Source organism: Hyla sarda, chromosome 4, assembly GCF_029499605.1.
Source record: "Hyla sarda isolate aHylSar1 chromosome 4, aHylSar1.hap1, whole genome shotgun sequence".
Classification (NCBI taxonomy): domain Eukaryota; kingdom Metazoa; phylum Chordata; class Amphibia; order Anura; family Hylidae; genus Hyla; species Hyla sarda.
In genome coordinates, this window is record NC_079192.1 from 406744156 (window position 1) to 406772062 (window position 27907).

At 47.8% G+C, this 27907-nt stretch overlaps 3 protein-coding genes across 5 annotated transcripts in view; 2 read left to right on the forward strand and 1 right to left on the reverse strand.

Annotated features, from left to right (window-relative positions):
* AMN1 (antagonist of mitotic exit network 1 homolog) overlaps positions 1-27907 on the forward strand; it is a 68397-nt gene that overhangs the window by 23287 nt on the left and 17203 nt on the right. The gene's annotated exons all lie outside the window — the stretch shown is intronic.
* ETFBKMT (electron transfer flavoprotein subunit beta lysine methyltransferase) lies at positions 382-6208 on the reverse strand. The gene is made up of 3 exons (XM_056517562.1): positions 5946-6208; positions 3084-3214; positions 382-1008 (listed from the first exon to the last, which is right to left on the reverse strand). The coding sequence occupies exons 1-3, from the start codon at positions 6206-6208 to the stop codon at positions 656-658; spliced, it is 747 nt and encodes a 248-aa protein (XP_056373537.1). The 3' UTR covers positions 382-655.
* Positions 17607-27907, forward strand: part of DENND5B (DENN domain containing 5B) — a 110530-nt gene continuing 100229 nt past the window's right edge. For 2 of the 3 annotated variants that reach the window (XM_056517543.1, XM_056517544.1), the window contains exon 1: positions 17607-17945. In XM_056517543.1, the coding sequence (XP_056373518.1) occupies positions 17837-17945 (109 nt within the window). In that variant the 5' untranslated portion in view covers positions 17607-17836. The remainder of the gene's footprint in view (positions 17946-27907) is intronic. The other variant, XM_056517545.1, reaches the window with a different exon arrangement.

Consider the following 27907-nt stretch of genomic DNA (forward strand, 5'->3'; position numbering starts at 1 on the left):
CAGGGTCTATTTGCTGCATGTGCCATGAAATCTCCCAGATTTTGCATGTATCTATAAGCTCCCATTGACCTGATGGTGGCCAAATAGGTGTCCTTTTGGCCTTAGTTGGGCCAATATACCATAAATAGTCATCCAGTAAAATATGTGTCCATCATCGGCGTAACAGCGGGAGATATACTGTAAACACTGTAGCTTGCAGTTAGAGATGAGCGAACTTACAGTAAATTCGATTCGTCACGAACTTCTCGGCTCGGCGGTTGTTGACTTTTCCTGCATAAATTAGTTCAGCTTTCTGGTGCTCCGGTGGGCTGGAAAAGGTGGATACAGTCCTAGGAAAGAGTCTCCTAGGACTGAAAGCTGAACTAATTTATGCAGGAAAAGTCATCAACTGCCGAGCCGAGAAGTTCGTGACGAATCGAATTTACTGTAAGTTCGCTCATCTCTACTTGCAGTGCTAAGCTGTTCACACACCTCCAATAAATGTCAATGGGGGTTACGTAAATTGCGTAAAACAGCTGACTTGGCTGTTTTCGAAGCCCCAACCCTATCCGCTGGCCATACATTTTGGGCCATATTTTTGATTTGTGGGAAATGTTTCCAGGCAAAATGGATTGATGGCCTATCGCCAAGATGGCCCTGAAGTCTTAGGCATAACTCATGGATATCCAGGTTCATATCTCCACACCGCACTGGTGGTCAGCCCATAGTTCTCTTCCTTACTTGACTCTGGTAAGGAATATTCTATCACTTTCCGCAGTTGTTTCTGTATGGGATGCCCAAGAAAATGCCCTCGCCCGGGGTCTCCAATAAGAACTGTGGTCCCATGCTGCTGCATACAACGTCTGAGCCACCGGTGAAGAGAATCGGCCAGCTGCTCATCATAAAACATGTCACCCAGTACAATCAGATCCCAGCGTCCTGCAGCTTTCCCAATTATATTATTTGGATTAAATTCCAAGTTATCTATTTGGTTTAGTTGGCAATTCAGGCTGAATGCTGCCCCTGCAACTGGAGAACAGAGGACAAGATTTAGAGGACAATGTGCCGAGGGCATAAAAGCCATATACACAATACATGACAGAGTAGTATATCACCTACATGAAGGGGGTGGACAACTGAAGGATAGTGGAGAGGACCGAAATAAAGGCTCTTTACACATAGTGGGGTTTACCTGGTAACTTTGGGTTTTTTCCCAAAAATTACTAGCAGCCTAATGCTGTGTAGATCCCCCCCCCCCCCATAAAATATTTGACCCATTGAGACCTGGACTCTAGAGATGAGCGAACTTACAGTAAATTCGATTCGTCACGAACTTCTCGGCTCGGCAGTTGATGACTTTTCCTGCATAAATTAGTTCAGCTTTCCGGTGCTCCAATGGGCTGGAAAAGGTGGATACATTCCTAGGAGACTCTTTCCTAGGACTTTCCTGTATCCACCTTTTCCAGCCCACCGGAGCACCGGAAAGCTGAACTAATTTATGCAGGAAAAGTCATCAACTGCCAAGCCGAGAAGTTCGTGACGAATCGAATGTACTGTAAGTTCGCTCATCTCTACTGGACTCCACAGACATCTGATATTTACTAAGGTATTTACTAAGGTTTCCCTACGTTTTGCACTTTTCCCTACGTGTTGCTTTTTTTTTTTTTAACAATTTGTCTGAGCTGTGGGGTCTTCCAGAGCTCAAATCAAATGTGTTGGGATTTTGTAAAAATGTCGGGGGGACGCCCCTTTGTCGCCTTCCTTGCCCCATCTTTCCTTAGTAGCCACGTCCCTTTTCCAGGTTTTCTAAGTAAAATGGAAAGTTGGTTTTGTTTTCTTATTATTTGGTGGCAAATTCTGGAGCAGACATAATTTTTGGTACAATGCACCACATTTTGTCGCACAACCAGAGAAAACAGGTTGGGTTTACTATAGTAAATCAGGGCCAATGTCTGCAGTGTGGACGGGGAATTGTTCTACTAAAAGAGGCCAGTGCCATTTGGGGATCCCACTGCCGAGAAGTCTGTACAATGTAAGTGGTATGTGTCACAGTAAGGCTAGGTTCACACTACGGAATCTCCGGGCAGGAAATTTCCAAGCGGATTTTCCGTTCACAAATTCCGCTTTACAAATTCCGAAGTGTGAATTTGTGAACGGAAACCCATTCACTACACTATACATTTTTAGCAAGTGGAATTTCTGCCTGCAATTTCCAAGCGGAATTGCAGGCGGAAATTCCGTAGTGTGAACCTAGCCTTAGGCTAGGTTCACACTACGGAATCTCCGGGCAGAAAATTTCCGCCCGGAGATTCAGAGTGCGGCCAGCGCCGACTGATTCAGGACCGTGCGGACACTGCAGTCTCCAATAGACTGCAATGTGTTCCGCGAGTATTTTCCGCCTGAAGAATGAGCAGCGCCATTCTTCAGGCGGAAATTTCCAAGCGGATTTTCCGTTCACAAATTCCGCTTCACAAATTCTGAAGTGTGAATTTGTGAACGGAAACCCATTCACTACACTATGCATTTTCGTAATCGGAATAGCTTTCAATTTCAAAGAGGAATTGCTGGCGGAAATTCCGTAGTGTGAACCTAGACTAAGATTCACATGATGCCTGGTCCCAAAGTTTCCACAAGAGCATTGTCCATCACACTGCCCCCACGGCTTGTCTTCTAACCATACTGCATCCTAGTGACATCTCTTCCCCAGATAAGTGACGCACCTGTCAGAGCTTTTAATTAGAGATGAGCGAACTTACAGTAAATTCGATTCGTCACGAACTTCTCTGCTCGGCGGTTGCTGACTTTTCCTGCATAAATTAGTTCAGCTTTCCGGTGGGCTGGAAAAGTTGGATACAGTCCTAGGAGACTCTTTCCTAGGACTGTATCCACCTTTTCCAGCCCACCGGAGCACCGGAAAGCTGAACTAATTTATGCAGGAAAAGTCATCAACTGCCGAGCCGAGAAGTTCGTGACTAATCAAATTTACTGTAAGTTCGCTCATCTCTACTAGTAATCATAGGAAGACTTAGGCACAGATGTAGCTGTAATGTAACTACCCAGATGCCACATTACACCCCCCCCCCTCTTTCCCGGCCGCCCCTCACCTGGGTCAATATCATTGGCTACAACATAGGAGGCTCCAGACATTTTCCCGGCAATAGAAACGGCTCCACATCCGCTACCAAGATCTAGGATCCTCCTGCGATTTACAACATCCGGATTATCCAGCAGATACCTAGACACAGGGATAAGAGGGAACAAACCTTTATTAAAAAGTATTCCGGTGGAAAACTTTATTTTTTTTATTTTTTAAATCAACTGGTGGCAGAAAGTTAAACAGATTTGTAAATTACTTCTATTAAAAAATCTTAATCCTTCCAGTACTTATTAGCTGCTGAATACTACAGAGGAAATGGTTTTCTTTTTGGAACACAGAGCTCTCTGCTGACTTCACGAGCACAGTGCTCTCTGCTGACATCTCTGTCCATTTTAAGAACTGTCCAGAGTAGGAATAAAATCCCCATGGAAAACATATGCTGCTCTGGACAGTTCCTAAATTGGACAGAGATGTCAGCAGAGAGCACTGTGCTCGTGAAGTCAGCAGAGAGCTCTGTGTTCCAAAAAGAAAATAATTTCCCCCGGTAGTATTCAGAAGCTAATAAGTACTGGAAGGATTAAAAAAAATTTATTAGCAGTAATTTACAAATCTGTTTAACTTTCTGGTTAGAGATGAGCGAACTTATAGTAAATTCGATTCGTCACGAACTTCTCAGCTCGGCAGTTGATGACTTTTCCTGCATAAATTAGTTCAGCTTTCAGGTGCTCCGGTGGGCTGGAAAAGGTGGATACAGTCCTAGGAGACTCTTTCCTAGGACTGTATCCACCTTTTCCAGTCCACCGGAGCACCGGAAAGCTGAACTAATTTACGCAGGAAAAGTCATCAACTGCCGAGCCGAGAAGTTCGTGACGAATCGAATTTACTGTAAGTTCGCTCATTTCTATTTCTGGCACCAGTTGATTTTAAAAAAAGTTTTCCACCAGAGTACCCCTTTAACCCCTTAAGGACGCAGGACGTAAATGTACGTCCTGGTGAGGTGGTACTTAACGCACCAGGACGTACATTTACGTCCTGTGCATAACCGCGGGCATCGGAGCGATGCCCGTGTCATGCGCGGCTGATCCCGGCTGCTGATCGCAGCCAGGGACCCGCCGGCAACGGCCGACGCCCGCGATCTCGTGGGCGTCCGCCATTAACCCCTCAGGTGCCGGGATCAATACAGATCCCGGCATCTGCGGCAGTGCGCGATTTGAATGAATGATCGGATCGCCCGCAGCGCTGCTGCGGGGATCCGATCATTCATAACGCCGCACGGAGGTCCCCTCTCCTTCCTCCGTCCGGCTCCCGGCGTCTCCTGCTCTGGTCTGTGATCGAGCAGACCAGAGCAGAAGATCACCGAAAACACTGATCTGTTCTATGTCCTATACATAGAACAGATCAGTATTAGCAATCATGGTATTGCTATGAATAGTCCCGTATGGGGACTATTCAAGTGTAAAAAAAAATGTTAAAAAATGTAAAAGTAAAAAAAAAGTGAAAAATCCCCTCCCCCAATAAAAAAGTAAAACGTCCGTTTTTTCCTATTTTACCCCCAAAAAGCGTAAAAACATTTTTTTATAGACATATTTGGTATCGCTGCGTGCGTAAATGTCCAAACTATTAAAATAAAATGTTAATGATCCCGTACGGTTAACGGCGTGAACGGAAAAAAAAAAAGTCCAAAATTCCTACTTTTTTAATACATTTTATTAAAAAAAAATTATAAAAAATGTATTAAAAGTTTTTTATATCCAAATATGGTATAAAAAAAAAGTACAGATCATGGCGCAAAAAATGAGCCCCCATACCGCTGCTTATACGGAAAAATAAAAAAGTTATAGGTCATCAAAATAAAGGGATTATAAACGTACTAATTTGGTTTAAAAGTTTGTGATTTTTTTTTAAGCGCAACAATAATATAAAAGTATGTAATAATGGGTATCATTTTAATCGTATTGACCCTCAGAATAAAGAACACACGTCATTTTTACCATAAATTGTACGGCGTGAAAACAAAACCTTCCAAAATTAGCAAAATTGTGTTTTTTGTTTTCATTTCCCCACAAAAATAGTGTTTTTTGGTTGCGCCATACATTTTATGATATAATGAGTGATGTCATTACAAAGGACAACTGGTCGCGCAAAAAACAAGCCCTCATACTAGTCTGTGGATGAAAATATAAAAGAGTTATGATTTTTAGAAGGCGAGGAGGAAAAAACGAAAACGTAAAAATTAAATTGTCTGAGTCCTTAAGGCCAAAATGGGCTGAGTCCTTAAGGGGTTAAAGGGGTACTCTGCTGTTCAGCATTTGGAACGAACTGTTCCGAACGCTGGTGCGGGCGCCGGGAGCTCGTGACGTCATAGCCCCGCCCCCTCATGACGCCCGCCCCCTCAATGCAAGTCTATGGGAGGGGGCGTGACGGCTGTCACGCCCCCTCCCATAGACTTGCATTGAGGGGGTGGGGCTATGATGTCACAAACTGCCGGCTCCAGAGTTCGGAACATTTTGTTCCAAGCGCTGAGCGGCGGAGTACCCCTTTAAATGTAAGGTAACATTATCTATAAAGCTGCCACAATGTAACCTGTGCTCAGTAACAAGATTACAGTGTGTCTCCAGCTGTTGCAACAGCTGGAGACAATGATTAAAAATTGCTGCCTTTATGAGCAGGGTCTCTCTCCCTCTATATCAGTCTGTCATTTACTCTGTATCACATTTACTGTACCTGCATTTAAACTGAGGGGGTGCAATATCAATAAAAATAAAATCACAAAAAAATCACAAAATATCATTACTGATATCTAGGGTGTCATTCCGCAAAATGGCCACAAGAGGCGACATAGTCCACCCACAGCTCTCTGCATTCTTACCTGGCCAGAGCCTGTCCTCCCGGCCAGTATATAGCCCAGTAGGGGTCGCCATAGGGCCAGTGCTCAGGGCGGAGGTGCCAGTATTTACACTGTGGGGTGAGCAGCAGTAATCTGATCTCTGGGGTCAGGTGCTCCGTAACCACCTCTGTATTCTGCAATATGAAGCTCTGTAGATAGGTGGCGCTGGAGTGCTTTGCAGCACGATACAATACTTTCCCAGTGTAAGGTCTCAACAGCGACCTGCACAGCAGCAGCAGCAGCATGCTGACACTGGGAAGGGGGTGATGACGTAACAGAGAGGTCATGTGATCATTTCTGTTTCCTGGACGTCCTACAGCAGCACACGTGGGTCCTCTCCTTTAACCCCTTACTAGGATTGCGTTCACATGTACATGTTTTCAATTACAATGATTGATTACAAAGCCAGGAATAGACCTGAAAAGACGCAAAAGTTTAAGGCACGGTTCACGGGGCAGGATTTCCGTGCAGACTTCCGCTTGTAATGTAATGAATTCAACGGGACTCTGCTGCGCTGTGCACGTGGTGGAATTTCCGTGCCAGATGTTTCCGGCACGGAATTTCCATTTTCCGTGTCCGCATAAAGAATGAACACGTTTCTTCTTTGTGCGGAGACTGCATAGTCGTCTATGAGACAGCGCATTCCTGTACAGTCCTAGCGCAGGCAGATTATGGCGGCGCTCGCACCCTCCGGAATTTCTGCATTCAATATGGGAAAATAGCCAGATTTTTTTCCTTAGTAAAGTCGTGTTAACATGGCATAAAATGTGCAGAATGTCCGCACAGAAAACACTAGGATTGAAGACGTGTTAGGGTGTGGGGTGTGTTCAGCTATTGATTACAAAGCTAGGAATAGATCTGAAAAGAGTGGAAGTCTAATTCTTTTCCTATGTAAGGCCATGTTCACATGGCATAATATGTGTGGAATATCCACACGGAAAACACGTGCGGACATTCCAGACATTCGAATAATCCGGCAGGCGCTAGGACCAACCGGAAATGCATTTCCGAGCGAAATCCGCAAAAAGAAATGTCACTGAGTGAACAGTGCAGCACACTCCCATTGGAATCAATACGACTCTGCTGCAGCGGAATATCCGTGTGGAATATTCCTGTGGAACTCCGCACATACATTCCGCTGTGTGAACATACCCCTAGCGTCCTCCATTCATGATCTGTTCCTGGCTTTGAATTTGATCATCACAATAACTAATAGCTAATAACTGAATGGATTTTTTGCCGCAAATTATCGAAGCTGCGGTAAAAAAAATGCATATTATGCAAATCGCAGTAAAACCTGCCATTATAATCTCAGATTTGGTTAATTATGGCAAAACACATGCGGTTATTAGCTGCATTACTGTTAATTAACTGCATTGTGTGAATGCAGCCTAAGTAGCAATAATTCATCAGTTAAAGGGGTACTCCGCTGCTCAGCACACTGGAGCCAGGAGCTCGTGACGTCATAGCACCGCCCCCTCATGATGTCACGCCCCACCCCCTCAATGCAAGTCTATGGGAGGGGGCGTCGTGCCCCCTCCCATAGACTTGCATTGAGGGGGTGGGGCATGACGTCACAAGGGGTGGGGCTATGACATCATTAGGGGTCTGGGCTATGACGTTCGTTCTTTCAGCAATGAGTCTTGTGTGGTGAGCATGCATACAGGCCATGGCGACGGAAGACATTACCTACTTTTTCCTTAGAGATAACCTGCTAATTCCAGGTCTTTTTGAAGCTATCCACTAGTGTCTTTGGCTCCTGGACATTTCTTCTGAATATTCTTTTCACGCTATAAAATTCTTCCGTTTTAAAGAGCCGTTATAATGTTCCGTTATGAAAACCCTTCAAAACGGCAGTTCTAAAATCCCATACGGCCCTTACAAAATCCCATTAAAGTCTATGGCATTTTTACATTATCCGTTTTAACTTCCGTCACAGCCCGTTATTAATAATTAATATTTTGTGATGGGAGAAAAATAGTGCTGTAATGATGCCGGATGTGGATCCACTGACCTGTGTGGCAGATGACTAGGGCTGTATCGGGGAGTGGAGTCTAAGGTGCAGCTGGTCTTCACCAGAGCCCGCCGCACGCCAGGATAGGCTTGCTGCGGCAGGCGGCACCCAGGTCGCCACGCCAGATATGACTCGACCACACAGGTAGCTAGGGCAGGTACAGAAGGATGAGGCAGAGGCGTAGTCGGACTTAGCAGAAAGGTCAAGGCAGGTGGCACGGAGGCGTAGTCAAATAACGTAGCGGAATGGTCAAGTGCACGGGCAAGCAACAGACAAAGGAACGCTTAATCTCAGGCTATGGGGCACTGAAGATCTGGCAGGGAAGAGGGGGCGGAGCTGCCTAAAATAACATAGCAGAAGGACCAGGCACCAATCAGCGGTGCACTGGCCCTTTAAATTTCAGGAAGCCGGCGCGCGCATCAGGAACCAGAGAGCAGAGCAGGTAAGGGACGGGTTGCGATTCGCATGCGTTGAGAATCGCGGCCCGGCCAGGAGAGCGGGGTGATGAGCGCTCACGGTCGGAGCGTCGGACAGGAGCGCTCACCGTAACAAGTGCATGTACCGTTTTTTTTTCCCCTCCCGTCACAAATAAAGTCCGTTATTAATAATGGGCTATGACGGGTTAAAACGGATAATGTAAAAATCCCATAGACTTTAATGGGATTTTGTAACGGCCGTTTTTAAGGGTTTTCATAACGGAACATTATAACGGCTCTTTAAAACATTATAGTGTGAAAGCAGCCTCACTCCTCTATCAGAAATCTGGGGAGGAGCACCTGGTTAAAGGGGTACTCCACCCCTAGACATCTTATCCCCTATCCAAACCGTATATGGCTTAAAAACGTGAGGAGGCATATACGGCTGCATACGTTTCGGTCCAGTTTGGAGACATATGTTTTTTGTACAGAAACGGGATACGGGACCCGTATTGCAAAAACGAGATGTGAATGCAGCCTTAGGGTGGGTTCACACCACGATTTTTCTATACAGTTTTTGGATACGTTTAAAAAAAACAAAAAATAACAAACGTATGCAACCGTACAGCAAACCGTGGCCATAGACTTTCCATTCAAAACCGTACGCACCATATTGTATACGGGTGTCTCCGTTTTTCAAACCACACAGTTTTTTACTCTTTTTTTTTTTTTTTCTGGACAGAAAACCGTAACCTACCACTGTTTTTGGTCCGGGTGAAAAACAGTATTAACCCGTATACTTTTTTTTTTTTAACATGGGAGTCAATGGGAACCGTACAGACCTGTATGTGCGTACGGTTCCATCCGGTTTTCACCTTACGGTTTTTGACTTTGCACAGTTTTTTTTTCTTGGAATTTCAATCAAACAAGTGAAACTTTATTCATAATGGAGTGAAAAGTTCAAAACGTATACTTTTTTTTTCTTTAAAAAACGGATGCAACCGGACATCATTTTTCAAACTGCATATGGTTTTCAACCGTATACAGATAAAACTTTGTACACACTTTTTGATACAGTTTAGTCAGGTTTTGAGGAATCTGTTTTTTTTTTTTAAATCAAAATCCTGATAAAAACCTGTATTGCAAAAGCGTGGTGTGAACCCACCCTTATTGGAGCACAGGACATCCCTTAGTTTCCCCGCAATTACTTCATGAATTGCGTTGGAATCGTAAGGCTGGGTTCACACTGCAGAATTTCTGGGCAGAATTTCTGCCAGAGATCGAGCCGGCGGCGCTAGGAAAGAGCAGACTGCATTGCCGTCCCCATAGACTGCAATGCATTTCTGGGTGGATCTTTTGGGAGATCTGCTCAGAAATGCATTGACATCTGTGGGGACGGCAATGCAGTCCGTGCAGTCCAAGTGCCGCCGGCTTGATCTCCGGCAGAAATTCCACAGTGTGAACCCAGCCTTAGGGTATGGAATTTCCACAGCGGATTTGAAGCAGACTACTAAGCAGAAAATCTGCCTCCATAGTGGATTTTCTGCTGACCCATTGAAGTCGGCAGCAAATACGCGGTGGAAATTTTGCTGGTCATCCGCCCGTATGAACATACCCTAAATGTGATTCCAGCTCTGACTCTTAAAGGAATACCGTAGTGAAAAATAACTTATCCCCTATCCTTCGGATACTACAGTATTCCTTTATCAGGTCACAATGGCTGCAGTTTATCTGTTTACCACCAGATGGCGTAAATAAGTGATCTAAGTGACCCCATCTCTTCTCTGTATCTGCTGTCCTTATCCTGTATCCATCTGTAATTGGTGAACATGAAGGGTTACTTAAAGGGTAGCTCCCACCATCCTATTTTTTTTCTTCTGTCCCTGCCTATTGCCAATCTATCCCTAACCCCCTCCCTGCTTTTAATTTTTATTTTTACTATATTAAAAATGCCTTTTGTCTGCCTGGCAGTGTGCTCACTACCAGGCAGACTTCCCCAGCAGGCACCACGTCACTGATGCCTTTAGTTCATCTACACAGGGTGCCTCCAGCTGTTTCAGCACTACAACTCCCAGCTTGCCCTGACATCAATTGGCTGTCAGGGCATGCTGGGAGTTGTAGTATTGAAACAGCTGGAGGCACCCTGTGTAGATAAACTATTAGTTAGTTACAAGCGGCGCTGCGGCGCTAGCCCGTTCCCCCCCCCTTCCCCCCGCTACGGCGCTAGCACGTTCCCTCCTCCCCCCCCCCCCCCCGCCCCGCATACCCCGTTCCCTCATTACACTTGCAGTTACTGCAGAGTCCGGCAGCGGGCGTGCAGGGACAGCGGCGGCGATGTGCGGGAGGAGTGGCCTCCCAGCCAGTGTCCGGGGAGCCAATGTGCTCGCTCCCGCTTGTCTGATTGACAGGCAGGGAGCGAGTGCAGCCTAACTGAAAAAGGACTGATTGCCACTCCAAAATCAGTCCTTCTTCAGGCGTGATGTCACGCCAGGCTGCAGCCGGCCACTAGGAGGGAGACCCCCTAGTGGTCGGTTTTTAAATGTAAATTAAACCTTTTTAATGAAAAAAAATATATAATAAAAGTATATTAGAGATATGTTGTAGTACATAAGTACTACAACATATCAAAAAATAAAGTTGGTGACAGTGCCCATTTAAATGCATTTGGGTAATTAAATAAAAATAACATGAGATCTATTGTTAGACCCCCCCCAGTGCAGACCTTACGTTATCTTGGCCATATAACACAATGCCGTCTGATCCCAATATCACTGCCAGACAACAATATGCGCATAGATATCAGTATATCAGATGTCTTACAATGTAATGTCTATGGAGTCTCCGGACCCTTGTTTGCAGGCCTCATAGGGGGGGGGGGGGGTATTACATTAGATTGTTTTTATCTCATCCTATTGTTTCTCCTGAGATACATAGTGAACAAGGGGCCTGGCAGCCATTTATCTCCCCCATAGGTTTGGCATGAATACGACTTATAGAGGCACCTTACTACTAAGGGGGCACCCTAATGCTACTAATGGGAGCATTATGATACTACTAATGGGGGCAACACAGTATTATTAAGGGGACACCCTGATACTACTAATGGGGGCACTCTGATACTACTAATGGGGGCAACACAATATTATTAAAGGGGTACTACCATGGAAAACTTATTTTTTTTTTTTTTTAATCAATTGGTGCCAGAAAGTTAAACAGATTTGTAAAATCTTAATCCTTCCAGTACTTATTAGCTGCTGAATATTACAGAGGAAATGGTTTTCTTTTTGGAACACAGAGCTCTCTGCTGACATCACGAGCACAGTGCTCTCTGCTGACATCTCTGTCTATTTTAGGAACTGTCCAGAGCAGCATATGTTTGCTATGGGGATTTTCTCCTACTCTGGACAGTTCTTAAAATGGACAGAGATGTCAGCAGAGAGCACTGTGCTCGTGATGTCAGCAGAGAGCTCTGTGTTCCAAAAAGAAAACAATTTCCTCTGTAGTATTCAGCAGCTAATAAGTACTGGAAGGATTAAGATGTTACAACTCTGTTTAACTTTCTGGCACCAGTTGATTTAAAAAAAAAAAAAAAGTTTTCCACGGGAGTACCCCTTTAAGGGGGAACCCTAATTCTACTAATAGGGACACCCTGATACTAATAATAGGGACACCCTGATACTAATAATAGGGGCACTTTGATACTACTAATGGGGGCACTCTGATACTACTAATGGGGGCACTCTGATACTACTAATGGGGACACTCTGATACTACTAATGGGGACACTCTGATACTACTAATGGGGGCACTCTGATACTACTAATGGGGACACTCTGATACTACTAATGGGGACACTCTGATACTACTAATGGGGACACTCTGATACTACTAATGGGGGCACTCTGATACTACTAATGGGGGCACTCTGATACTACTAATGGGGGCACTCTGATACTACTAATGGGGACACTCTGATACTACTAATGGGGGCACTCTGATACTACTAATGGGGGCACTCTGATACTACTAATGGGGACACTCTGATACTACTAATGGGGGCACTCTGATACTACTAATGGGGGCACTCTGATACTACTAATGGGGGCACTCTGATACTACTAATGGGGACATTCTGATACTACTAATGGGGACGCTCTGATACTACTAATGGGGACGCTCTGATACTACTAATGGGGCCGCTCTGATACTACTAATGGGGCCGCTCTGATACTACTAATGGGGACACTCTGATACTACTAATGGGGACACTCTGATACTACTAATGGGGCCACTCTGATACTACTAATGGGGGCACTCTGATACTAATAATGGGGGCACTCTGATACTAATAATGGGGGCACTCTGATACTAATAATGGGGGCACTCTGATACTACTAATGGGGCCACTCTGATACTACTAATGGGGCCACTCTGATACTACTAATGGGGGCACTCTGATACTAATAATAGGGGCACTCTGATACAACTAATGGGGCCACTCTGATACTACTAATGGGGCCACTCTGATACTACTAATGGGGCCACTCTGATACTACTAATGGGGCCACTCTGATACTAATAATAGGGGCACTCTGATACTACTAATGGGGCCACTCTGATACTACTAATGGGGCCACTCTGATACTACTAATGGGCCACTCTGATACTAATAATAGGGGCACTCTGATACTACTTATGGGGCCACTCTGATACTACTAATGGGGGCACTCTGGTACTACTAATAAGGGCACTCTGATACTACTAATGGGGCCACTCTGATACTACTAATGGGCCACTCTGATACTAATAATAGGGGCACTCTGATACTACTTATGGGGCCACTCTGATACTACTAATGGGGGCACTCTGGTGCTACTAATAAGGGCACTCTGATACTACTAATGGGGCCACTCTGATACTACTAATGGGGCCACTCTGATACTACTAATGGGGGCACTCTGGTACTACTAATAGGGGCACCCTGATACTGGCAATGGGAGCACTCTGATACTATTGGAGGGGGGCACTCTGATACTACTATTGGGAGAACTCTGATACTACAAATTTTTCCACTCAAAAAACTACTAATAGAAGTCCCTTGATACCACTTGTGGTGGCCCCGTACAGGAGATGTTACCCCATACTTTATCTGTCCTGTCAGGCAGACTCCTTCAGTGTCCCCCAGGGCCCCTTGCACCTATGTTGAGACCATAACTCTATGGAAACCTGATAATTGGTTCTGAAGCCCCCAAAATGTCATCCAAAATAGGAAAAAGTGAGAATTAAAGTAATCACTGTCTATGTAGAGGACGGGAGCTTCTTCAGGGTCTTGTATTGTACACACTGTACAGAGGAAAAGTTGCTGAGTTGCCCATAGCAACCAATCAGATCGCTTCTTTCATTTTGCCTTGTTAAAGGGGTACTCCGCTGTTCCGAATGCTTAGAGCTGGAGCCGGGAGCTCGTGACATCATAACCACTCCCCCTTAATGATGCCATGCCCCGCCCCCTCAATGCAAGTCTATGGAAGGGGGCGTGACGGCCGTCACGCCCCCTTCCATAGACTTGCATTGAGGGGGCGGGGCATGGTATCATTAAGGGGGAGTGGTTATGATGTCACGAGCTCCCGGTGCCAGCTCTTTTGGCAAATTTTGTCCATTTTTAATGGGAGGGGTCTTGGGTGGGGACTTTAGGATGCAAATGCGCATGTGCAAAGTAAAAACCGTATACGTGTGCGATTCTCATTGACGTTCACAATGAAGGTTTGGAGAGGAATTTCCGCGAGTAATTCTGCTCGCTTATTCCTCTCCAATTCATTCAGCAGTGAAAACCCCCATAGTATGTAATTACATTTCTGCTCCTCAGTTCACACTGAGGAATTTCCGCTAGCGGAATTCTGTCACTGAATTCCGTTCCGCATGAAGAATGAAGAGTAGTACAGAACATGTAATACCTCCCTGTACTGTAGGGGGCACTACCAGCCACCAGTCAGTGCATACACTTCAGTAATACAGGTAAAGAATACAGAACATGTAGTACATCCCTGTACTGTAGGGGGCACTACCAGCCACCAGTCAGTGCATACACTTCAGTAATACAGGTAAAGTGTACAGAACATGTAATACCTCCCTGTACTGTAGGGGGCGCTACCAGCCACCAGTCAGTGCATACACTTCAGTAATACAGGTAAAGTGTACAGAACATGTAATACCTCCCTGTACTGTAGGGGGCGCTACCAGACACCAGTCAGTGCATACACTTCAGTAATACAGGTAAAGAGTAGTACAGAACATGTAATACCTACCTGTACTGTAGGGGGTGCTACCAGACACCAGTCAGTGCATACACTTCAGTAATACAGGGGTTTTACCAGTGAATGCCCATTCTGATTGGTCAGTTCTTCCGGCCATTGATACATTTCGCAGATCTGGACTGTCTGTACATTGTATGTTGAGTCTGGTTTCAAGTTACAATGGTCCAGAAAAGACCCGAGAAGACCATTGTATGTTGGAAATCTTGTATATTGAGGCCTTTGTAAGTTGAGGGATCACTGTACTGCTAATTGGGCTCCCTAATACTACTAATCTCTGATACTAGTAATGAGAGCACGCTGATACTACTAATGGGGGCACTCTAGTACAGTTTCTGGAGATAGACTTTCACCGGTAATGGGGGCGCTATGGAACACTTTGGGGGGGGGGGGTATATTTCTCATTTGCTTGAAATTGTGTACAAGTGGTCCCTCAGCATACGATGAACCATCGTTAGTTGAAACCATCGTATATTGAGGAATCCGTGCAATGTAAAGTATAGGACGTAATACTCACCTGTCCCCGCCGCTCCGGACCGTCCTGCTGCCTGGGATCGTCGCTCTCCATCGCCGTCATCACGTCTCTGCGCACGCCGCTCTTATTGGATGACGGAACGGCATGCGCGGCGGCATGATGACGATGAAGGAGAGCGACAGCGATGCAGCGGAGCCCGAAGAGGACGGTCCAAAACGTTGGGGACAGGTGAGTGATCATCACCGGAGCACGCGGGGTACCTTAATTCATCAAAGGAGGCACAAGAGGGGAAAAGACAGCGGCGACCCCTCCCACATCCTACTCACCCGAGGGAGCGCCATTTTTTGTGTGCAAGCATTTTCTTTCGACATAATCTGAGCACACTAAGCCACGCCCCCTCTAAGAGTAAAAATACAAAAATGAATACTTAACAATAGTGAGAAAACAAAGATAACTATGGTGTCAGAGCCGTTAAGGCGCCAAAATAATTGCGCAAAGATGAGTCATAAATGCACATGTTGTAATCTCCTTCCACTTTACTGTGACATTTACCAAAACCGCAACGTGTGAACACAGGCAAGAAAAGTATTTATATTGGAAGCCATTGGTTACTCTACAGGATGATGTGAATCTGGAGGCAGCAGCAGCAGTTCTACCACCAGTGTGAACTGCAACATAATCCCTGCGCTAGGTGGCGCTCATGTCACGCTTTACCAGCGCAATGGACTCTATTCTACTTGTCAATCACAGAGGGTGGGCGGGGTTATGTTAAACTAGCGTTCCTTAGTGGGCGTGGCTTATTGGCAGCTTATCCTTTGCTCCATCCTGTGGGCGGGGTCACGGTGTAGTTCCCGCTGTATGGGCGTGGCTTTATCATAGTGATTGGCAGCTTCTTATCCTTTGCTCCGTGTTGTGGGCGGGGTCACAGTGTAGTTCCCGCTGTATGGGCGTGGCTTGATCACAGTGATTGGCAGCGTCTTATCCTTTGCTCCGTGTTGTGGGCGGGGTCACAGTGTAGTTCCCGCTGTATGGGCGTGGCTTCATCACAGTGATTGGCAGCTTCTTATCCTTTGCTCCGTGTTGTGGGCGGGGTTACAGTGTAGTTCCCGCTGTATGGGCGTGGCTTCATCACAGTGATTGGCAGCTTCTTATCCTTTGCTCCGTGTTGTAGGCGGGGTGACAGTGTAGTTCCCGCTGTATGGGCGTGGCTTGATCACAGTGATTGACAGCTTCTTATCCTTTCCTCCGTGTTGTGGGCGGGGTCACGGTGTAGGTCCCGCTCTATGGGCGTGGCTTGATCACAGTGATTGGCAGCTTCTTATCCTTTGCTCCATCTTGTGGGCGGGGTCACAATGTAGTTCCCGCTGTGTGGGCGTGGCTTCATCAGTGATTGGCAGCTTCTTATCCTTTGCTCCATCTTGTGGGCGGGGTCATAGTGCCGTTCCCGCTCTATGGGCGTGGCTTCATCAGTGATTGGCAGCTTATCCTTTGCTCCGTGTTGTGGGCGGGGTCACGGTGTAGTTCCCGCTGTATGGGCGTGGCTTTATCACAGTGATTGGCAGCTTATCCTTTGCTCCTTGTTGTGGGCGGGGTCACAGTGTAGTTCCCGCTGTATGGGCGTGGCTGTATCAGTGATTGACAGCTTCTTATCCTTTGCTCCGTGTTGTGGGCGGGGTGACAGTGTAGTTCCCGCTGTATGGGCGTGGCTTGATCACAGTGATTGACAGCTTCTTATCCTTTCCTCCGTGTTGTGGGCGGGGTCACGGTGTAGGTCCCGCTCTATGGGCGTGGCTTGATCACAGTGATTGGCAGCTTCTTATCCTTTGCTCCATCTTGTGGGCGGGGTCACAATGTAGTTCCCGCTGTGTGGGCGTGGCTTCATCAGTGATTGGCAGCTTCTTATCCTTTGCTCCATCTTGTGGGCGGGGTCATAGTGCCGTTCCCGCTCTATGGGCGTGGCTTCATCAGTGATTGGCAGCTTATCCTTTGCTCCGTGTTGTGGGCGGGGTCACGGTGTAGTTCCCGCTGTATGGGCGTGGCTTTATCACAGTGATTGGCAGCTTATCCTTTGCTCCTTGTTGTGGGCGGGGTCACAGTGTAGTTCCCGCTGTATGGGCGTGGCTGTATCAGTGATTGACAGCTTCTTATCCTTTGCTCCGTGTTGTGGGCGGGGTGACAGTGTAGTTCCCGCTGTATGGGCGTGGCTTGATCACAGTGATTGACAGCTTCTTATCCTTTCCTCCGTGTTGTGGGCGGGGTCACGGTGTAGGTCCCGCTCTATGGGCGTGGCTTGATCACAGTGATTGGCAGCTTCTTATCCTTTGCTCCATCTTGTGGGCGGGGTCACAATGTAGTTCCCGCTGTATGGGCGTGGCTTGATCACAGTGATTGGCAGCTTCTCATCCATAGCTCCTTATGGTCTGGGTCAGAGCTGCGGTCGGTGGGCGTGGTTTTGCCCGCAGTGATTTCTTTCCCCTGCTCCCAGTAGTGGGCGGTGTTGTTGTGCGGCAGCGCCACCTATCGGGCAGACAGTGATTGCAGCTCCGGGGACGCGCACTCATTCAGGTGTCGCTCGGTGCCGGAGGACATGGGTTGTGGACGGGGCCGGTGCTGAGCGGCAGGCCCGGGATACGGACACTCGGTACGAGCCGGCAGTCAGGATGAGCGGGGGCAGCTCGGCTTCGGCCGCCCCTCCATGTCGCTTCGCCCATTACTTCGTGATCTGCGGGACGGATGCGGACAGCGGGCTGGAGCCGGACGAGCTAGCCGGTAAGATGGGAGACTGAGGCCGGAGGACACCGGGGTATTGCTGGGTGCCAGCTACAGTGCTAGAGATCAGCCGGGATGATGGGGGTGATAGTATAGTGCCAGACATGAGAGGGGTGCCAGGGGTATCGGTGGGGTGCCAGGATGGAGCAGGGGTATCAGTGGGGTGCCAGGATGGAGCAGGGGTATCAGTGGGGTGCCAGGATGGAGCAGGGGTATCAGTGGGGTGCCAGGATGGAGCAGGGGTATCAGTGGGGTGCCAGGATGGAGCAGGGGTATCGGTGGGGGTGCCAGGATGGAGCAGGGGTATCGGTGGGGGGCCAGGATGGAGCAGGGGTATCAGTGGGGTGCCAGGATGGAGCAGGGGTATCGGTGGGGTGCCAGGATGGAGCAGGGGTATCAGTGGGGTGCCAGGATGGAGCAGGGGTATCGGTGGGGTGCCAGGATGGAGCAGGGGTATCGGTGGGGGGCCAGGATGGAGCAGGGGTATCATTGGGGTGCCAGGATGAAGCAGGGGTATCATTGGGGTGCCAGGATGGAGCAGGGGTATCGGTGGGGGTGCCAGGATGGAGCAGGGGTATCGGTGGGGGTGCCAGGATGGAGCAGGGGTATCGGTGGGGTGCCAGGATGGAGCAGGGGTATCGGTGGGGTGCCAGGATGGAGCAGGGGTATCGGTGGGGTGATAGGATGGAGCGGGGGTATCGGTGGGGGGCCAGGATGGAGCGGGGGTATCGGTGGGGGGCCAGGATGGAGCGGGGGTATCGGTGGGGGGCCAGGATGGAGCAGGGGTATCATTGGGGTGCCAGGATGGAGCGGGGGTATCGGTGGGGGGCCAGGATGGAGCGGGGGTATCGGTGGGGGGCCAGGATGGAGCGGGGGTATCGGTGGGGGGCCAGGATGGAGCGGGGGTATCGGTGGGGGGCCAGGATGGAGCGGGGGTATCGGTGGGGGGCCAGGATGGAGCGGGGGTATCGGTGGGGGGCCAGGATGGAGCAGGGGTATCATTGGGGTTCCAGGATGGAGCGGGGGTATCGGTGGGGGGCCAGGATGGAGCGGGGGTATCGGTGGGGGGCCAGGATGGAGCGGGGGTATCGGTGGGGGGCCAGGATGGAGCGGGGGTATCGGTGGGGGGCCAGGATGCAAAGAGGGCAGCTTTTGGGGTGCCAGGATGGAGCAGGGGTATCGGTGGGGTGCCAGGATGTAGCAGGGGTATCGGTGGGGTGCCAGAATGTAGCAGGGGTATCGGTGGGGTGTTAGGATGGAGCAGTGAATATTGGAGGTGGTGATGGTATATGGCCAGGCAGAAGAGAGAGGGAATTAGTGAGGCTGGAGCAGTGATTGTTGGAGGTGGTGATGTGGGTGATAGAGAGGCAGGCATGAGAAAAGGGGAGCTAGTGGGTTTCAAGGCTGGAGCATTGTTGGGGGGGGGGGGTGCCATTATGGAGCACTGTTGGGGGGGTCATTATGAAGCATTGTTGGGGGGGGGTGTCATTATGGAGCATTGTTGGGGGGGTGTCATTATGGAGCATTGTTGGGGGGGTGTCATCATGGAGCATTGTTGGGGGGGGTGTCATCATGGAGCATTGTTGGGGGGGGGTGTCATTATGGAGCATTGTTGGGGGGGGGGGTGTCATTATGGAGCATTGTTGGTGGTGCCAATCTGGAGCATCTTTGGGGGAGTGCAAGGCTGGAGCATTGTTGGTGGTGCCATTATGGAGCATTGTTGGTGGTGCCATTATGGAGCATTGTTGGTGGTGCCATTATGGAGCATTGTTGGGGGGGGCCTTTATGGAGCATTGTTGGGGGGGGCCATTATGGAGCATTGTTGGGGGGGGGCCATTATGGAGCATTGTTGGGGGGGGCCATTATGGAGCATTGTTGGGGGGGGGCCATTATGGAGCATTGTTGGGGGGGGCCATTATGGAGCATTGTTGGGGGGGGCCATTATGGAGCATTGTGGGGGGGGCCATTATGGAGCATTGTTGGCGGTGCCATTATGGAGCATTGTTGGCGGTGCCATTATGGAGCATTGTTGGCGGTGCCATTATGGAGCATTGTTGGCGGTGCCATTATGGAGCATTGTTGGGGGGGGCCATTATGGAGCATTGTTGGGGGGGGGGCCATTATGGAGCATTGTTGGGGGGGGCCATTATGGAGCATTGTTTGGGGGGGGCATTATGGAGCATTGTTGGGGGGGGCCATTATGGAGCATTGTTGGGGGGGGGGGGCATTATGGAGCATTGTTGGGGGGGGGGCCATTATGGAGCATTGTTGGGGGGGGGGCCATTATGGAGCATTGTTGGGGGGGGCCATTATGGAGCATTGTTGGGGGGGGGTGTCATTATGGAGCATTGTTGGTGGTGCCAATCTGGAGCATCTTTGGGGGAGTGCAAGGCTGGAGCATTGTTGGTGGTGCCATTATGGAGAATTGTTGGCGGTGCCATTATGGAGCATTGTTGGCGGTGCCATTATGGAGCATTGTTGGCGGTGCCATTATGGAGCATTGTTGGCGGTGCCATTATGGAGCATTGTTGGCGGTGCCATTATGGAGCATTGTTGGCGGTGCCATTATGGAGCATTGTTGGCGGTGCCATTATGGAGCATTGTTGGCGGTGCCATTATGGAGCATTGTTGGCGGTGCCATTATGGAGCATTGTTGGGGGGGGGGCCATTATGGAGCATTGTTGGGGGGGGCCATTATGGAGCATTGTTGGGGGGGGGGCATTATGGAGCATTGTTGGGGGGGGCCATTATGGAGCATTGTTGGGGGGGGCCATTATGGAGCATTGTTGGGGGGGGCCATTATGGAGCATTGTTGGGGGGGGCATTATGGAGCATTGTTGGGGGGGGGCCATTATGGAGCATTGTTGGGGGGGGCCATTATGGAGCATTGTTGGGGGGGGGGGGCATTATGGAGCATTGTTGGCGGTGCCATTATGGAGCATTGTTGGCGGTGCCATTATGGAGCATTGTTGGCGGTGCCATTATGGAACATTGTTGGGGGGGGCCATTATGGAGCATTGTTGGGGGGGGGGGCCATTATGGAGCATTGTTGGGGGGGGGGCCATTATGGAGCATTGTTGGCGGTGCCATTATGGAGCATTGTTGGCGGTGCCATTATGGAGCATTGTTGGCGGTGCCATTATGGAGCATTGTTGGGGGGGGCCATTATGGAGCATTGTTGGGGGGGGGGCATTATGGAGCCGCGTTGAAAAGGGAGGTGCCAATCTTGAACATCTTTGTGGACACAATGTTGTGCCAGGCTGCAGTGCCAAGTGACCAGACATTGTATGTGGGTTACCTCGGGTGCCATGAATTGAGAACACTGTATGTGCCGATCCAGATGAACTTTGGCGCTGGCGATATAGGACACTACAGTCACTGCTGCCAACTCTTACACCAAAGTCACTGAACTTAAATATTCGCCAATATAAAACGAACAAGAAGATGTCTTAGGTTCCGCCCCCTCCGGGCCCAATCTTGGTATAGAGGGAGCAATACAAAGTGCCCCAATTGCCATAGCAACCAGTCCCGTCACTTCGCTGGTGACCACTTACATATCCTGGGCCTCCATCTATTCGTGCTGGATATAACCTGTTGGGCATCGCTCTATATCACTCCAGGGAATGATTGACGCTATAGCAGGTGTCACTTCGCTTTCCCAGAGCCCTGAATGGCAGATCCTACCTTCTAGTCTGTGCGGCTCCAATCTAATCGCCCGTTACTAGTGACTAGGGGGTTTGTCATTGTCACAACGTTATGGGTTCTTACCTAGGACTGCAGGCAGACCTGCTGCATTACGCTTCCTATACCGTCTGTACGTATATAAATGTAGCAGAGCTGAATTTGTCAGGTGACCCCGTGTGCCGCGTTGTTTGTACACTGCGTTGTTTTTACGCCCAAAGCGTCTGTTGGGTTTGTGTAGAACCCATGTTGTGCTAAGTGACAAACTCAACTCTGCTTTGCTGACTCTTTAGTCGTCGTATCGTTTCCTCAGCACGGCAGTTTTGGGCGATGCGGTTCGAGGAATTGTTTGTCATTGCAGAAGTGAAGATCTTTGCTCTTCTTCTTCCTTGCTCGGTCGGGGTTAGTGCTTATTGATCCGCACTGGGGCAGAGGTCAGGGTCTCCAGTATGGCCGCCATTGGAGCGGATAAAGTGATGGCGTATCCAATAATGAGGTTGGAATACCCCCTTAATGCACTGTTTCCCTCCAGCTGTTGCAAAACTACAACTCCCAGCATGCCCTGACAGCCGAAGGCTGTCAGGGCATGCTGGGAGTTGTAGTTTTGCAACAAGATGGAGGCACACTGATTGGCGCACATTGTTTAACCTTAAGGACGCAGCCCATTTGGACCTTAAGGACGCAGACAATTTTATTTTTACATTTCGTTTTTTTCCTCCTCGCCTTCAAAAAATCATAACTCTTTTATATTTTCATCCACAGACCCATACGAGGGCTTGTTTTTTGCGCGACCAGTTGTCCGTTGTAATCCCATCTCTCACTTTACCATAAAATGTATGGCGCAACCAAAAAAATACTATTTGTGTGGGGAAATTAAAAAGAAAACCGCAATTTTGCTAATTTTGGAAGGTTTTGTTTTCACGCCGCACAATTTACGGTAAAAATGACGTGTGTTCTTTATTCTTTGGGTCAACACGATTAAAATGACACCCATAATTATATACTTTTCTATTACTGTTGCGCTTAAAAAAAAAAAAAAAAAAAAGCAAACTTTTTAACCAAATTAGTACGTTTAAAATCCCCCTATTTGGAAGACCTATAACTTTTTCATTTTTCTGTATAAGTGGCGGTATGAGGGCTCATTTTTTGCGCCGTGATCTGTACTTTTTATTGATACCACATTTGCTTATATAGAACTTTTAATCCATTTTTTATTAATTTATTTTGGAATAAAATGTTATAAAAAAGCAGCTATTTTGGACTTTTTTTTTTTTATTTTTACGTTCACGCCGTTCACCGTACGGTATCATTAACATTTTATTTCAATAGTTCAGATATTTACGCTAGCGGCGATATCAAATATGTGTATATAAAATATTTTTTAACACTTTTTGGGGGTGAAATAGGGAAAATGGGACAATTTACGTTTTTATTGGGGAGGGGTTTTTTCAAATTATTATTTTTTTTTTTTACTTTTATTTTTACACTTTAATAGTCCCCATAGGGGACTATTTATACCAATCATTCGATTGCTAATCCTGTTCAGTGCTATGTATAGGACACAGCACTGATCAGCATTATCGGTCATCTTCTGCTCTGGCCTGCGGGAAGGCAGCGGAGGCAGGTGAGGGGACCTCCGTCTGCCATTCTGGATGATCGGATTGCTGCGGAAGCGCTGTGGGTGATCCGATCATCCATTTTAATGACCGCGATGCTGTTGATGCCGTGATCTGTATTGATCACAGCATCTGAGGGGTTAATGGCAGACATCCGCGGGATTGCGGATGTCCGCCATTACGGGTGGGTCCCTGGCTGCGATCAGCACCCGGGACCTGCTGTGCATGATCCGGGCATCGCTCCCATGCTCGCGGTTATGCTTAGGACGTAAATGTATGTCCTGGTGCGTTCAGTACCACCTCACCAGGACGTACATTTACGTCCTGCATCATTAAGGGGTTAATATCCGCTCTCAGTCTGACATTGCCCCCTATTAGTATGCCGCTGCTCCATCAAAGGCTTGTCTCCGGGATATCTTGTCAGCCGCCATCTCCTCCGTCTTCTGCCACTTAATATGTCATTTGCATCGGTTGCTCCAGAAAGGAAGATTAATGAAGCGATAAATGAATGATGATGAGGTCCGATCCCGTGGAGATACAGAACTGATCCGAGTCGCGCATCATCCGCTGTCTTTCGGAGGCCTTTTTTCAGCCATGTTTTCGGTCATTTGCATAATTCTTTGCCGAAACGTGGGGTCATCACGTTATCATTAAAGAACATTGATGAGACTGAGTGACAGATCCGCTGCGTGAGACAAGATGGGCAGGAATATACAATATACTCCTGACAAGTCTATATGAGCCAAGATGACAGATCTACAGTTCTGCTGGAGACTAGATATACAGACCTGGCATAGGTGTATTCCTGCCTAAGTTGGCCTCACCGCTGGGCTATGTCCCGTTTTTAGGGTCAGTCCGGCACCAAACGAAAGAGCCGAATGGACCCTTTACACAATGGACACCAACTGGCTCGCTCAACTTCTGTCTTTTTGCTGTGGAGCTCCTTTTAGCGGTGATGTCAACAAGGTTTAAGCCTTGATGACAGATCTGAAGTGCTGAGGGATACTAGATATACAGACTTGTCAGGGGTGTATTCCTGCCTATCTAGTCCCCAGCAGAACAGCAGATAAGTTATTAAGCCTTAGGCAGGAATATACCCCTGGCAAGTCTGTAGAAGATTAAATGCTAGCTCCACAGTGCTGTTGGGGACTAGATATATAGACTTGCCAGAGGTGTATTCCTGCCTAAGCCTGGATGACAGATCTATAATGCTGCAGGAGACTAGATATACAAACTTGTGAGGGGTGTATTCCTGCCTATCAAGTCTCCCGCAGCACAGCAGATCTGTCATCAAGCTTTAGGCAGGAATATAACTACTGTGCTGCTGGAGACTAGATAGGCAGGTATACATCCCTAACAAGTCTGTACATCGTCTCCCGCAGCACAGCAGATCTGTCATCAAGCTTTAGGCAGGAATATAGCTACTGTGCTGCTGGAGACTAGATAGGCAGGCATACATCCCTAACAAGTCTGTACATCGTCTCCTGCAGCACTGCAGATCTGTTATCAAGCCATAGGCAGGAATACACTTCTGACAAGTCTGTATAAACCTGGATGACAGATCTATGGTGCTGCTGGAGACTCGAGATATATATATTGTTATTAATGTATACCAGCCTAGCTAAGGCTTGATGGTGGATCTGTGCTGTTGTGCTGCAGGAGACTAGATAGGCAGTAATAGACCAACTAGCAAGTCTGTTTAAAACTGGATGACAGATCTGCTGTGCTGCGGGAGACTAGATGGGTAGGAATAAATCACTGACTACACTGTCTATACACAGTCTGCTCTGCTTACTGTATGCAGCGCCCACATCTTTCTGTTATTGAAGAAATAAGTAGCGCCCCCCTTTATCCTCACCATCCACGGGGGGGGGGGGGGGGGGAACGCTCCTGCCCCCAGGGATGGTGGGGATATGATCTTAGAAACTAGTCCCCGCTGGAACTGCAAGTAGTCCCCTGGGCAGGGAGCTCCTCTTACCTAGTCCCGTTCTTCGGCCGGCAGCCACGCCCCCTCCGCTTGATTGACGGGCCGCGTCATCGCTCTGCTCACTGAACAGACGGAGCAGAGCGATGACGAGGCCCGCCAATGAAACGTAGGGGGCGTCGCTGCCGGCCGAAGAACGGGACTAGGTAAGAGGAGCTCCCCGCCCAGGGGACTACTTACAGGTACGGCGGTGACTAGTTGATAATTTTATATCCTCACCGTCCCCCGGGGATGGGGAGGATAAAGATTTAACCATATACTGTATAACACTTTGCCAAGCGTTATATAGGGTAAAAATCTGATGATTGTTTCCCTTTAAAGGGGTACTCCCGTAGAAAACTTCTTTTTTTTTTTATTCAACTGGTGCCAGAAAGTTAAACAGATTTGTAAATTACTTCTATTAAAAAAATCTTAATCCTTTCAGAGCTTATGAACTTCTGAAGTTAAGGTTGTTCTTTTCTCCCTAAATGCTCTCTGATGACACGTGTCTCGGGAAGCGCCCAGTTTAGAAGAGGTTTACTATGGGGATTTGCTTCTAAATTGGGCGGTTCCCGAGACACGTGTCATCAGAGAGCACTTAGACAGAAAAGAACAACCTTAACTTCAGAAGCTCATAAGTACGGAAAGGATTAAGATTTTTTTTAATAGAAGTAATTTACTAATCTGCTTAACTTTCGAGAGCCAGTTGAGAGAGAGAGATATATATATATATATATATATATATATATGTGTGTGTATATAAAAAAAAGTTTTTTCCTGGATAACCCCTTTAAATCTATTAGAGAGGGGTTGTCCAGGGTTAGAAATGACTTTCATCCAGAAACAGCGCCTCCCCCTTAACACAGGTTGGGAAAGGGTATTGCAACTCAGCCCTATATCCCAGTCCATGGACAGATGTGGCACTATAGAGAAAGCAGCCATGTTTTTCATTTTGGAGCAGAGTTCCCCTTTAAGACTATACAACTGATAATAGAGATGATCTGTCTGAAGTCTTATCACAGTCCTTGTTTATTGCCCCGGGGCTGTGGCGTCACCTCTGCTGTGATTTCTCGTGTCAGGGTCATGGGTGCGCAAACACAAGAAGTCGTCACAAACATGGCTGTGTACACAATACGACACGCTCTGCTGCGGGGGGACATAGTCCACTCGGGTCACCTTTTGTACTTTCCGTTGAATTGTCCGGTCAATAGTAAACTATGGTCAGATGCGCCGTAGAGTCACGGTATGTCACCTGGCGTTTCGAGGTTGTGTATATCAGCTGGTACATCTTCCTCCCGTGTAATGCGATGTAGAGCGCGCGCCGCAAACCAAGAGCGCCAGGTGCGGAGGAAACGCCACCCTGTAGGGAATAGGAACCTGTTACTGCTCAGTGAGGCTTGACCTGCGTTTCGTGTTCAGAATAGATTCCAGGCTATAGAAACCATCTATACCAGTGGTCTCAAGATGTGGCCCTCCAGATGTTGCAAAACGACAACTTCCAGCATGCCCGGACAGCCAACGGCTGTCCGGGCATGCTGGTAGTTGTAGTTTTTGCAACATCTGGAGAGACATTGTTTGGACACCACTGATCTATACCAGTGTTTCCCAAATCTACAGCTCCCATTATGTCCATCTATACCTGTGTTCCCCTATACCATGCTACCTGCACCATCTATACCAGCTTTCTCTAACCTGTGGCTCTCCAGCTGTTTCAGAACTACAAATCCCATCATGCCCTAGCAGCTTTTGCTATAGGTACCATCTATAGCAGTGTCCTCGTATATACCAGTGCTTCACAACCTGTGGAGGTCCATTAAAGGGTACCTTTCATTAAAAAAAAAAAAAACTTTTGATATATTATAGATTAATGTATGCAGAATAACTTTCCAATTGCATGTTATTAAAAAATATGCTTCTTTCTATTTAATTTTCCACTTTGAAAAAATGACCACTAGAGGTCTCCCTACCAGTCCCGGCCGCAAGCCCTTTTTATAGATTTCAGACTCATGCTGGAGTCCTAAATCTCAGACTGCAGCCGGGACACAGACAAGCTCAGCACTGCTCCCTGTCTGTCAATCAGACAGGAATGAGCCAGCACTGTGCTCATAGCACAGTAGAGCATACCCCTGACTCTGCCCTACTGCATGCCCTCATTCATTTTACTACCTGAGCTCCAATCTTTCTTCTCTCTGCACATGCAGTTGTAAACAGAGAGGAGAAGATTCAGAGCTGCCAGCTGAGCTTGTCTGTGTCCCGGCTGCATTCTGAGATTTAGGACTCCAGCATGATTCTGAAATCTATAAAAAAGGGGAAAATTTAATAGAAATAAGCATATTTTTTAATAACATGCAATTGGAAAGTTATTCTGCATACATTAATCTATAATATATCAAAAGTTTTTCTGATGAAAGGTACCCTATAACTCCCGCCATCTCCAGAAGTTCCAGTTTTGCGACCACTGCAAATTGGAAAACCCTTACATATATACGTACACTGACCTTATAGCACTACTCATCCAGAGCCTCCAGGTGCCTGACTAATGCAGTTACTCAAACACTTAGATGGCTCCCGCAGGGGACGAGGCTGGATGTCACCTACCTTTTTAGGTCTGAAGCATAACTGTCACTGTTTAGCATGGGTAAAGATAACAATATTTGTCTGTTACAACATTGACATGGGAGAATTATGGGTCCGTGACACTT